The sequence below is a fragment of the Tigriopus californicus genome, chromosome 8 (assembly GCF_007210705.1).
Source record: "Tigriopus californicus strain San Diego chromosome 8, Tcal_SD_v2.1, whole genome shotgun sequence".
NCBI lineage: Eukaryota > Metazoa > Arthropoda > Copepoda > Harpacticoida > Harpacticidae > Tigriopus > Tigriopus californicus.
Genome location: NC_081447.1, coordinates 1,493,620 through 1,506,975, shown reverse-complemented (window position 1 = coordinate 1,506,975; position 13,356 = coordinate 1,493,620). Strand labels below are relative to the sequence as shown.

The following is a 13,356-nucleotide window of genomic DNA, read 5'->3' as shown; positions in this document are numbered from 1 at the left end:
AGGCTATTAGGTAACAAGTCATTGGACGAGGTCATTCATTCATCAAAGTGCACAAAGTTTGCACTTTTACACCTTTGGGCAATTTCCTTTGTTCATTGGAGACACATTTGGCCAAAAATGGCAAATTTTATAGATATTTGCAACAGACGCCGATACTTCTAGCATTTTTTGCCAAATATAACTTAAATCTTATTTGTTTTGAAAAAATCTTTCAACACTGCTGTTCAGGTTCTCACCTATTACTTTGACAATTACTAGGTTTTAGCTATGAAATGAGATTGCACATCGTAATTTTAGTAGCTTCCATGTAATGTTGTTTCAATTTTCTTGGAACGTTTCCTCTTCTAGCAAAATAGATTTCGACAAAACGGACATATTTTGCCGTGGGATGCAGTTCGTTTTGACGAGGGACTTTTAATGGCGGCTTATTGCATATTTCCACAGGGCATTGATTATTTTTGAGATTCAACTTTATTGATGAGTACAACTTTGTTGATCATGATATGTCTTTTAAGACATGATAATATTAATTATTTTCTAAGCTATATAGTGGACAACATGGAATGACATTCGATAGAAAGGATTCATTCAAATGAATTTTGAAATTTTGAAATCGAAAATGAACTAAAAATACACCCTTTGCAAGAAGACTTATATGCTCAATTACAACCAAATTGGTCCAGGATCTGAATTTTGTAGTTTTACGTATCGCACACAAGCAAATTGAACATTGCTACGGAAATGGAACTTTTTACGACATTTATTGAATAGTGCAAGTGAATGTAGATATTCAAACTACGCCGCAAATTCTAGAACACCTCACACTTGTGTCAGATCTGACGTCAGATAAGGTTCCACTCCAATTTTAGTATGGACCTTACAATTTCATTAGCAAGTCGTAAAAAGAGGAAGCGTGAAAATAAAGTGGCATTCCATTTGAATGAACGCAATATGTTCATATCTACTTGGACTGTACATACACGAGTTGATATTGGGCGAAGATTTATGATCGGCATATCTTACATTTAGAATAAAGTCCTAAAAAGATCCGAGTCAGTAAAATAGGTTTGGATGAAGATTGGGGGTATAAAAAGAGTCTTTTTTGCAATTCAGTCTATGGTCCATTAAAGGACAGAGGGAAATCCATGGAACACAAGCAAGCACGCTTGAAAACCGAGGCATCGGCGGCCACAGACGATTTCAATTCGTTACAAATGTGGACCACCTTGAGAATGTGCTCATCTAGTTGCTCCACAGGGATTTGGAACATTTTCTTCTTGATGTCTTTCCATTCAGTGTGTTCCACATCAGGGACCTTTTCAACTAGATCCATGTTAATGGTCGGGCATCCACATGCTAAGTAAGTCGAAATCAATGCCACGACGTAATATCGCAATATTTGCTTCAACTTCGATGGGGTCAGTAAGGGAACAATGTTCCGTAAAGCCCAGCAAGACGTGATCCCATGAAGAAGAAAGAAATCGTTCCGAGGAGTGGATCCCGTGTACACTATCAGAATCTGTTCCAAAACCCAAGTCATCAAAGTGGCAGGTGGTAAATCACCGGGCAATTGAAGGTGTTCAGCGTAACCTAAGACCTCTTGGGATTTGTGCTTAAAGAGTTGAATCAAGGCCTGTTGAAATTGGCCAACACCAGGCTCGGCAAACTCCACCGAGTTCTTCGTCTCCTTTAACCAGTTGTTTAAACACATGTCTTGCCTCACGTCTGTCAAAATTGTTGGGAAACTTCTATCTCCTTGGCCGAAAGTTTCCACACTTGGACCAAGAGACTCGGAAATGGGCAAGTAAGAGTGATGAAGGTAAGCCAAACCTTCACAAATGCTCGGACTATCCTCAATAGCGATGCCATAACCGATGTGAATAAGTGGATGAAAGGCGGATCCGGCTATGCCTAAGGCCAGTTCGGTGAACTCTCTCTTCACCAGTTCCTCCCAAGAGAGAGGATCACTCCCGGTAGTTAGGGAGTCAAAATGTTCCAATATTTGGTAATAGTTCTTCCTCCTTCCTAAAAGTTCAGGAACTCCCAGGGAATCAAGATCCGCATCCTTTTGACTGTGATGGGTCGGACTGTTTTCTTTAGCCTCCAGCCTTTTCTGATAATGATTGAGGTAAGAGTGGAAATACTCCTTGGAGGCCTTTAGCTCATAAAGTGCAACCGCTGCATGACAAAGATGATTGGACCGAAAGCCGAGATACTCGACGTAATACTTGGATCGGATGGAGTGTTCATGAAGGAATTCTCGCAGATAGTTGATATCGATGTTCTCAGTGGATGCCATTTTCCATTACGTCCTTCACAATAGAGGCACGTGTCGTTTCGATCGATGCTATTCCTTGAATTGCCTGAGCCCCTATGAAGGGTCTCGGTTTTACTCCACTTCAAGTTGATTGAAACTGTGACGATAAAGCCTTTCAATAGAGTGCAATGGCCGCAGAAGGACTGCCAGACCACAAAGATAACAAACGTTGTGCACAGACGGACCTAGGACTTATTGTTATTTTTAGCACGCAAACGTTATCATGGGCAGATCGAATCTCCATGGAACATAGCACTTATTTATAAAGAACTGGCTTATTGCATCTTCAATCTCAGCCAATAGAATTTAGACGGAGCGCATAAACACGCGCACTGCAAAATTAGCGTATGTTGACAAATTCAGGGGGTGAAAGTAGTAACCGGTCTAAATACAGGGCCCTAGGTCAAACGAGGCGTTTTTCTTCCATTCAAGTTTAGATGAAGAGGACTGGAAATATACCATCGCATTTAATTTTCCGTTACTTAATGGATTTTCACACGAAACCTCTACAGCCAGCACACTCTTTGTTCTTTCAAATCCCTAGATTAGCGTTCATAGTGTCTTAGACCATCGCATCATTATTCAGTTTACATGCATAAGGCACTAACACTGTAAAGAGCGCATTAGCACTCGTTAAAACATATCTTAAAATAAATTGATTTATTGATTTTTATTTAGGGATTCTCTAACACAGGAATAAATATCAATAATGTCTGAGTAAATACGAATAAAATCGGTGAGATCCCTAGGTTTCCCCAATAAACCACTCGGTTTGTTTTGATGGGACACCTTGACTGGATAAGACATTGGCCTGGTCAGAAGAGTTTCCTGTCTTGGACGTTCTTTATTTTTTAGGGGGTTTGTTTTTTCACGGGCTTTTCTAACCGCTACAAGGAAAGTACTGTAATCCCAAGTAGTATTACAATGAAAGGTTATAATTCGTCTATTTATTACCTTTCAATGTTTATATAATATTTGGTCTACCAACGAATTTGAGTTGGCAGACCGAGCTAGTCCTTGAATGTAGGGTTGATCTGGAATGCTATCTAGAAATTGGTCCAAGTCTGACTTGGAAGATGCTACCGGATCAACAAGGCCTACGTATTCCCTACCAATATTAGAGGGAAGCAAATTAAACAATGAAGGAGCCCGAGAAAGAAGAGATGTGGAGTTCATTGTTCGAACTAGCCTGGATTCTCGAGGGCTTGAAGGTGCCCTCATAATGCACTTTAGGCCTCGACGGTCACTCGCATTGACCCTAAATCCTGGGTTGGGACAAAGCTCATGGATACTTTTGAAAACGTACAATATCAGATACCTTTCGTACCTTCTCTGAACGCTGTACAGTCCCAACTTTTGTAGTCTCTCCAAATATGAGAGCTCTCTCAATCCTGTGATGTTTCCTACTGAAACATCTTTGGACTTGTTCGAGCTTTTACAAACCTGCGGAACTTATTTGTGCCCAAAAGGGCGAGGCATATTCAAGATAAGGCTGGATAATCGACTTGTACAAAGTCAGCATCGTGATTCTATCTCTGGACTTAATTTGACAATTAGCTTAAGATTAAGTTCCAACGAGTCTTCAGTACGTACATGCGAAATCACCCAGCCAAAGCAGCTTGACAAACGTTTTCATTGAGCGACAGGAAAAGTCAAATTTTGAAGCATTTAAAGTGGCGACAAAAAACTAGCAAAGGCTGTTTCCATACATTTCCTGAGTAGAGAAAGAGAGCTTATTTAGGTTACTGTATATTGTGTTTTAACTTATTTCAGTCGTTTTCGGGCAAAAAGAGTTGTTCACCATTTTTTACCCTGAAGTGATTTTAAATTGAGCATTCGCGAGATATTTGTGAAAACTAATACCTCTAACCCGGCCCAGGAAAACTACGTGTAGGAACAACCATTGGTACACTTATAATTGGAATGTTTCGATTTCCAGCAAGCTCCCTTATTTCAATTATCTCCGATTAATCAAGCATACAGTATCATAGTTGGTTTTAATGAATGATTGAAGGTATATATTATTTTCCTCTATGACGTAAACCGGATGCTATTATTTGTACACTCTCATAATAGCAATACTAGTTTTACAAATCAGCAACCTAATTTGTGCTAGATTATGATTTCAGAAGGCTTCAAAAAGGGAACCTGAACTTTGGTGCGTGTCTGCATTAATGTTTCACTCATCAAGACATGATGACATTTGTAAACCCAAAGAGCAACAGCAAGAAGAGAAAAGCAGTGCATAACCTTGCCTCTGGCCTGGCGAAACTATTCATTTAGCATTTTCGGACATAAACTTCACCTGCCTTTATCGTCAAGCTGCCAAAGTATTGAAAGGTTATCAGTACTCTTTAGACCGATTTTTAATCATGTTTCCAAATTCTAAGAAGGCACCATATGTGAGCGACTTGAATTCCTTTGCACTTTGTAACTGTGATAATTGTTTTGATTGGAATTATTTACGTTTGGGCCAAAACAGTAGAGATACTTCAATTATAACTATATTCTTTATGCACTTGACAACTTTTTGAACACAAGATTTTGAACTACTCTTAGATTTTCATTGCACCCTCATTTCATTTTTGAAATGCTCAAAAAAACACTTTTTTGTTAAATTAAATGGTTTTACAGTTCTTCAACGAACTTTGTGAGACACTCAACATAATATCAGTTTGAATGTTTGGCAACGCACTTTTTGATGAAGCAAATTGCAAATTACCCTCTTATCGCCAATACCTTTGATGACTTACTTTGTATTGAAGAGATAATTGCAAGTGCAATTGAATACGTTTAACAAGGAAGTATTTGACTTGAAATGAATTATGTGTGAAAAGTAATGCTCCTGTTTTGGGGGGATGTTTCTTGTTTTGGTTGCTTTCAAAGAGCAGTAAATCTCGCTCTAATGTCACCAATGTCATAACTCATTAGATAAACTACTAAACACTATTCATTGTCTTCATTACGATCGATCGCTCAACACATAATCTTTAGTTTTCCACCTAATTTGGTAAAGGAAATATGGATAGGTTGTGGTGGAACTTGTCTAAATATGCCCCAAAGCTGGTCCATTTGCCCCCTAAAATTTTGCGATTTGAAAGCAATTTCTGATTTCTTTAAACTCATTTTTTTCAAGGGATAGCTAGAAAGTAATTATTAGACGGTCAGGGAATCAATTCCTTCATCCGGTTTGAGTACATTCACCAGAGCCCTTCCATCATTCCAATGTTTTTGAAGGAGAAACTACGATACTATCGACATACTTTCTTGATTCGCACGGCTCGGGACATTACTAATATTAGTTAAAACGAGTTAAGCAAGCAATTTGTTAAGGCCTTTTTGCCTGAGCGAACTTTTTTCTGATAAAGTTTGTTATCAATCCTAATATACTGGACTGAGTTCTACCACAGGCTTTTTCTGTCTCATCGTTTCTTTGGCCTGCTCTCGCGTGTCTCGTCTTTGAAAACATTTCTTATATCAACTCCGAATTTCCACCCAGAAGACACAAGCCTGTCGCTGCTGCCAGTCCATTCGCATTGTATGTATGTAGGGACCTATGTAGAGAAGCAATCAAGCTGGAAGTTTGACCCGTGAATGGACGGGAAATCCTGCCGAGAGGTGATTTTGTGTTTTGAACCCAAGTCCCGTCGTTCTCGTTCTCGACGAGTTTGACACGCGTCCGTCCGTTAAAAAGTATGGTCTTTGGCCCAAGAAAATGGAGAGCTCAAGTGAAAAAGCTGCACTCACTGTGTGTTGGGCGGAAGTGAATTCAATAAATTTTCACTTGCCAGCAATTAATCTGCCAGACGCTGAATGACTCGGGACAATTTCCTTGGCCCTTAAGTGAAACCTGCTGACTTGGCAATTAACCACTCATTCCCAAGACACTCTCTGAACAGTGAAGTGCGAACGAACTTCCAACTCATCCTGTCCTCTGTGAAAGCAGTTGTCTATACCGGTCTCACATTAGGTAACTTGGTAACCTACATATATCGCATGTTTCGAGCCAGAAAATGTTGTGTGTTTGAAAGGACCTTGAGAGATCGGGACTTTGCGGTCGAACAAACTGCCCATGGACGTCAAGGATTTGAATAGAATCCCTAATGTGAAACAGGGCTAGCCATCACTTGGACCGACATCACATTGGGTCACATTACTCTTGTCTCGATCTTTGACATTGTCAGAAACATGGCAATGAATGCGCTTTTCAGGGGGTTGAGCGTTGAGCCCAAACAGGCCAACCAGAGGTGTACCCGTAAATACATTCGAACGTGCATGGAACTGCAATGCAGTGGGTAGAAGACGGTACACTGCCATGTCAATCAATACTCCCTTTGGGACCTGTTCAAATGGGCCGTCTTCATTCATTCATTCACATTTTACACATTAAGAAGCTTTTTGAACGGCGGAGGACATGGTGGCATTTCTTTCCACTGATCTGGTCTAGATTGGCGAAGTACGTCCGTACAGGCCATGTGGAGCACTCCAGTTGATGTGAAGGTGAAAAAGCGGAGATCTCCAACATTCCAGATAAATTGACGGCATTTGGAAATGAAGGGGGTTGTTTGAGTTGTGAAGGAAGCGCTCTCGATTTTGACCTGCCTCTTCGGTCAATGGCAAAGCAAACGTAACCACGAAATATTTGGCGGAAGATTCGTGGTAGCAATAACAAAAGTAGTAACACCGCCTTCATCGGTTGTCCAAGGTTAACGGGGTGAAATGCATGGTTCTCGAATAACAGCTGACCAAGGTGCTTTTTTTAATGCCATGTCCCAGCATTGCTTAAAATGTGCGTTGAATAAATTCAAATCTGATCGCACAACGTGTATTTCCGGATGTGCCGTCCCATTAGCAAGGTGCTATTTCGGGCATCTGTTCCAATAAGACAGATTCACGGATTGTACGGTACATGTTGATTTTGGCAGCCATCGCCCTCCCAAGGGCAAACGAGGGAATATTTTTATGCTTGTATGAGCAAGTTGCTGGAATGTGCCTCGAAAATCCAGACGCATGGAGTGGTGATGACATTATTCTTCTTTCTCATCTGAAAGAGCACCACAAATTCCATCCGAGCAACAACTGGTGTGGAGTGGCTTTGCTTCTCTCTGTCTTTCTCTGTATTGGCATTTGGTTCAACGGACAAAAATTTCCATCACCGAGCATCACCGGGCTCGTGCTCGTCTAAGCCCTTCCCCTCCTTCGCTCGGCTCGTTCAGCCAGGAATGGAAGTGATCTGCACTTCCAACCCAAAGAACCTCGACAATTGGCCCTTAACTATGGGATATCGTCAGTGTCGCGGAGAGTACGACAGAGCCGTTCACCATACTGAGTGAGTGAGTGAGTGAGAATAGACACTGTGAAAGAACGGCGACAAAGTTGACCGAGCTACTTGATGGAGGAAGATGGAAACATGTGTGAGTGTGAGCGAGCGAGCGAGAGCACATCTAAAAGCATCTGCCTCGGTGTCCTTTTTGAGATCAAATACTGCATTATACCCACCCACCGACCGACCGACCGACCGACCGACCGATCTACCATGGGGGTTTTTAAGCCCGGGCTCCTACAAGTGTCAGAAGAAGCTTTTGAGAAAAATGGGTGATTTTTCAATGGAAAACTACTCACATGGTCCTGGTCCGAATTTCTCACCGGGACCCCCACCAGACTTTTGGGGTTCGCTTTCAAATTGTGCAGACACCCGGGAAATGATCCTCTTTGGACATATAACATATAGCCTGCTCGTTGCGAGTACGTTTTCTAAAGGCTTGTTTCTTCCAGAGCTAACCAAACCAAGAAACTAGATTAAGCAGGAGCGACTAAAATTCCGAACCAGGGTTTTTGATCCATTTTGGCATCGCCCAGATTCGTATTACATGTGTGGTCGTCGTCAATTCTGTCATGGAGGTTTCAAGGTGTGCCTTCAAGTTGAATGTGTATGGGAGTACTGACTGTTGAATAGAGTGAGGGACAGCTGTTCCCATTGCCGGGATGAAGGAGCAGATCACTGGGGGTCGGAAAATATCCGAGTGTATGAGAGAACTGGCATGACAAACTAGGTTAGACGGACGGATCCAGGGACCGGTGGATGTGTGCTCATCATTAGTTGGGTAAACTCTTCCCGCTGACTCGGGACGATCATCATTGCCCGAGCCATCCACCAAAACAAGAAAAAACACAAAACCCACTGGATTTCGAACAGACTGACTCGAGGCTGGTCGGTCCTTCCGCTCAAGTTCAACTCAATCAGAGATGCGGATGGATGGCTCTCGAATTTCGAGTCGCTTCCCAATCTTCCCAGTCTTGATTGAAGAAATCGGGCGGACAAAAAACACGCGCCAAAAAGTTCCATAGAATTGGAACGCTTGTGGCTTGAAGGCGATTTGCCTGACTGATGGGGAAGATGAGGGTCATATGATCTTTCAAGCAAGATGTTCAGTGCACGTTGTAGGGATGGACGATCTCTTGTCCCAGAGATTCATCTGCAAATTCCTACAATCTCCAAGAACTACGTTGATGTGCTGCAGTAAGGAGACAATTGTTCATAGTGTTCCACCCTGACCTTCTTCTTCACTTCAACAGGCATCGGTACGAGTCGCCCAAATCTTATCAGCTGCTCGCTGAACATTTTTCCTATTCATGACCACATATCAATAATGAGAATGAAACGAACGATTCTGGGACTTGAAGCATGTGCCCCATACAGCTGGTCTCAAAAGTGAATTGACGACCGAACAGTTTTGTATTGAACCCTGTCCATAAATCCCTGAGTGTTTATCGAACGATTCGGACGCAAGGCTTTCGCTTTTTTCCGTTCAAAGGCATGATAATTTGCAGACTCGCAACCCCTTAGTTTTTTCAATACAGTTGAGGAGTTCCAAAAATGGTACCTCCCCTTTCATATTCATCTTGAGGTGGTAGTTGGTTGGCCTTGAAGCCATGAACTATTTGGGAATTTGAGTATGGCACAAATAGCTATGTTGTTGACATCGTCATTGACAACCACCCAATATAAGTGCATATATGATCCAGTAACCCCTGTCCTTAATTTCGTCATCGATTGTACTTGATGAAAAGGAATACTGTCTGAGCGAGCTTTCTGCCCCTGCCAACTAATCTCCCATTGAAAACCGAAACACCTTGCATCAACAGTTGAGTTTGCACATGTCATGCCGACACCACCAGTTAGTGATCCACTACTTGCTCGTTCACCATTGTATTGGGAACGAAGAGCACCAGCCTCCCTCCAACCCTCACGAATCCTCCTACTCCTCCTCCTCCTCCTCCTCCTCCTCTTCCTACGGTAGTATTCTACGCCATATACATAACGCATTACATTTCCAGGCCAAGCCTAAGGTCGACTCCATCACTATTTTAACGTGAATGTTTAGTGCGTATGTATGAGCAGATCAACATGCTTTACTGTACTTGTATGGTGTATGTAGTTTGCAGCTTGATATTGCTCAACCATTCACAATGGCCATCTCTATACGTGTATGTGCAGCACCTTCTGCTCTCGACCGAGGGAGAGGGATTCAAAAAAGTTCCAACGGACATTTCTTTGAACGATCAAATTATTGAGGGGAATTCGAGGGGACTGCTAGTTGGTGTGCAGTATGCATTCATCATCAGCAATGCTACGAAACTTGCTCGAGCATGGCTTTTAGTTCTCGTCGTAAAGTGCTTTTTCATGCCATTTGATCAGACGACCACGACCATCATGACGAGGTCCATTTCCAATGTTTGGTCGCACACCCCTATTTAAGATGTTCAAGCTAAGCTAAGGAGCGACCCATTTTCTTGTTCTTCGCATTTCAGCGCCGACGATTCCTTTCTTCTTCTTCTTCTTCTTCACCATCATCATCAGCATCACATTCATCAGCATCAGGTGGCATTGGTCTTGGACCAGACTCGATTGCCAGAAGGAGGAAAATAATGCCATGATGAGATGCTTTTGTCCGAGTAAACATTCCAACGTCAAAGTGAATCCATCTTCGTGCTAGCTCTCGGATTGTAATTGTTCCAATGAGAAATTCCTTTTCGACAACGAGCATGTTTGAAAGGCTTTCTTTCTTCTGTGCCGTCGTCTGCCTTACTCGCTAAACACCTTGTCAATTGAACGCGTCTTTGCATGCATGCATGCCACCAGCCCACGTACCAGCTACTTCTTCTATTTTATTATGAGCACGCACCGGTGATTCAATGTGCCTTTTGTCAGCATAAACCCCGAGGGGGGGCTTAGGTTTCTTGAGGAGCTTCAAATAAAGCTTCAACAAATGGGGCTTGGCGACCGGACAAGACGGAGGGGAAAAAAAATCTCGAGAATGGGGCGAGGACAGAGAGGAAAGCCACCTGTGGTTTCACGACCGCCCTCTCACTTTTGTTCAGCACGAGCTGACGGATATGAAGAGACACTCCCCAACAACGGGGGCTAGAATCGAACCAGACACTCACTGGTCGTGCTTGGAGACTACCGTATGCCAGATATAGTGCTACTAGTGTCATGGTTAGGGCAAGATTTGAGTCCGAGTACGTAAATGAGTAGGCTTGAATTGAGAGGCGGGTGGAAAGCTATGACAACAAACCCATTTCCTCTCTTGGATCAGGTTCTGTGGGCGCGAAGTTAGACACAGGAAATATGGGACGAGAGAGTGTCGTTAAAGAGCGAAACCAGGGGAGCACAATGGATCTCCGGGGATGTGCCTAGTTATCCTGTGGTTCGGACACACTCATTGGAGGTTGGAGGATTTTTACGACGTGCGAGATTTCAAGGCAAGAGGGTGCATTTCGCTTTTAAAATCACCTTACGCTTTCTAATATCCGAATATGAAGGAAGAGAGTGTGGGTACGTTTCAGTACTACTTTGGGATAAAAGATTTCAAATATATTATCTCGCCTAATGCGGAATGCAGAGAATATTGTGAAAAAAATGGTGATGAAATTACTGTGAAGAACAATACAGACCTTGACACCAAGCATCATAAAAGAATATTCGATTGGGAACTAACTTTTGACAAAGAAAGGGTCCGCCATTTTAGTTCGATCACATCTATCGCAATTTTACTCTCTTTGAAACGTGAAAGGCTGTTCTCACAACAATTAAGATCTTAACTTGTCTCGTTCATATAATGGTGAGGCACAAAATGCTGCACTTTCTGCAGCTTTTTCTCATCTAGTCTTTAATTTCAGAATAACGTTCGAGCTGTCTTTTCTTGTAAACAGCTAGCACCAAAAACAAAACAAAAGAGAACTCTGGAGGTTCAATTTGATTTGACATCATCATATTTCATTGGTCAGCAAAGCTGAATCTTTCCATGATAGTAAATCATGAATTTAAGCTCTCTCACTCATACCTGGTTCTTTTTAACTTTAGCAATTTAAGCAAAAGGCACTGGAATAGAGATTCGTTCCGTGCTATTCATGAAAAATTAAGGAATTATAAAAAAATCTTCAGAGTTTCCTTTATAGGCCAAATCAAAGTTGGAAATCTGCGCCATCGCTTTAACAATCAAAATTGGTCTAAAGAAAGATTTGATTTGTCGTGCTCTGAACGAGAGCCTGGTTCGTTTTGGGGGGCTAATTCAGAATCTTGCAGATGACCTATTTCAATTTCGTGTTTGTGCAGAACTCAACTTGACATGTCAACATGAAAGCCAGCTAGGTGTGGTCTATACATGTGGACGATGATGATGATGATACCGTTATAGGGCTAGGGATTACGGACATGTCTCTAGACGTGGCACGTTTCGCTTCGGACATTAGACGGTGCTCCCTGAACAACTTGGAAGGCAATCAAGACATCTGCTGAACTAGTTCTTCACTTCCAATAGCGATGATGATGACAAAACAACAACTGAATGAGAACATATCCTCAGAAGAATGGACTCGTCAAGTCTCTTGAAGGAGTGAGTAAAAGAATGAGTGAGTTGGATAATCCTCCTTGCCCAAGAATGGAATTGGGGTTCCTCAAGGCGATAAGCTCGCTCACCGTAGGTACACCATACGCACCCCGGGCGAGTCCGTCTACTGCTTGCGTTGCTTCGTTCGTGCTCTTCTTTCTCTCTTTCTCCACGACAACGTTTGTCAATGGACCCAGTCAATTACTCGGATTAAAAGTGTGTCAGCACATTGTAAAATGAGGCTTCCCTGTGTTCACGGAATGCTCCTCAGGGCTCACAGCTAACTTGGATGGACTCAATTCTCGGCAGACTCGATCGAGCAAAGAAAGTGAACCAGAACGAGGACATTATGTTTTACGATTGTAAAGTAATCTAGATCATGGCTCTAACACCTGGTAGAGGATGTTGTGGAATGGCCTCTGAAACAATTCACCAACTGGGAAGATACATGCACCTAGTCATTTAGACTTGGTAGATCTGTACCGTTCGTAGATTTCAATCGAGGCGGATGGCTCTCAGCACGCGACCACTTCCACTTATTTCATCCGATTCTCCGTGTGCGGGCTGCCTGCCGTCTAGTATTCCTACTCGTCGAGCAGGATCTTTTGCTATCTCCAACTTGTCAAGACCCAAATTACGCATCTCTCACCTGTGCTCGTTTCATTCGACCAGTACTTTGCACCAACTGCACTTATTTAGCCTTGAACGCGGTGGTTATCAAACTCTGAACCTCAGGGCTCATTGCGCTGGTTATGTTCCAATGACCTTCTGGACACTTAATTATCGTTCCTAACCAGAAGTTTACCAAGATAGCGTCGAGAAAGAACGTGGTCCTTCCAGAACCAGATGCTTTTACGACGTTTCATCGTCATCATCATCGATCTCTTTCACATGCACCTTGCATCCTTTTCATCATCCTCATATCATCTCAATGGTACGTACATGCGTTTAGTCCGAGGCCATCCCTGGAACAGACCCAATCCACTTGACATCCCCATGCACTCCAGGCATTTCCATCTCAGTTTCAGGACTTCCCCTCAAAGCCAACAAATTAGGGACATTATTCAATCCAGAGAGAACAGTCGAGATGGGGTGGAGAGGGCTCTAATTTGAGGTGGATCCATCTAACGCCTTTTGTCTTCCAAA

The 13,356-nt window shown here is 42.6% G+C and overlaps 1 protein-coding gene across 1 annotated transcript; it reads right to left on the bottom strand.

Moving 5' to 3' along the window:
* Window positions 1–1,114: 1,114 nt before the first annotated feature.
* On the bottom strand, window positions 1,115–2,299 carry LOC131884770 (uncharacterized). The gene has a single exon (XM_059232647.1). It carries the CDS (start codon window positions 2,297–2,299, stop codon window positions 1,115–1,117), a length of 1,185 nt encoding a protein of 394 aa, XP_059088630.1.
* Between the last annotated feature and the right edge of the window lie 11,057 nt (window positions 2,300–13,356).

Coding starts and splice junctions, on each gene's coding strand:
- LOC131884770 (XM_059232647.1), bottom strand. CDS start 2,299: ATGGCATCCACTGAGAACATCGATATCAACTATCTGCGAGAATTCCTT.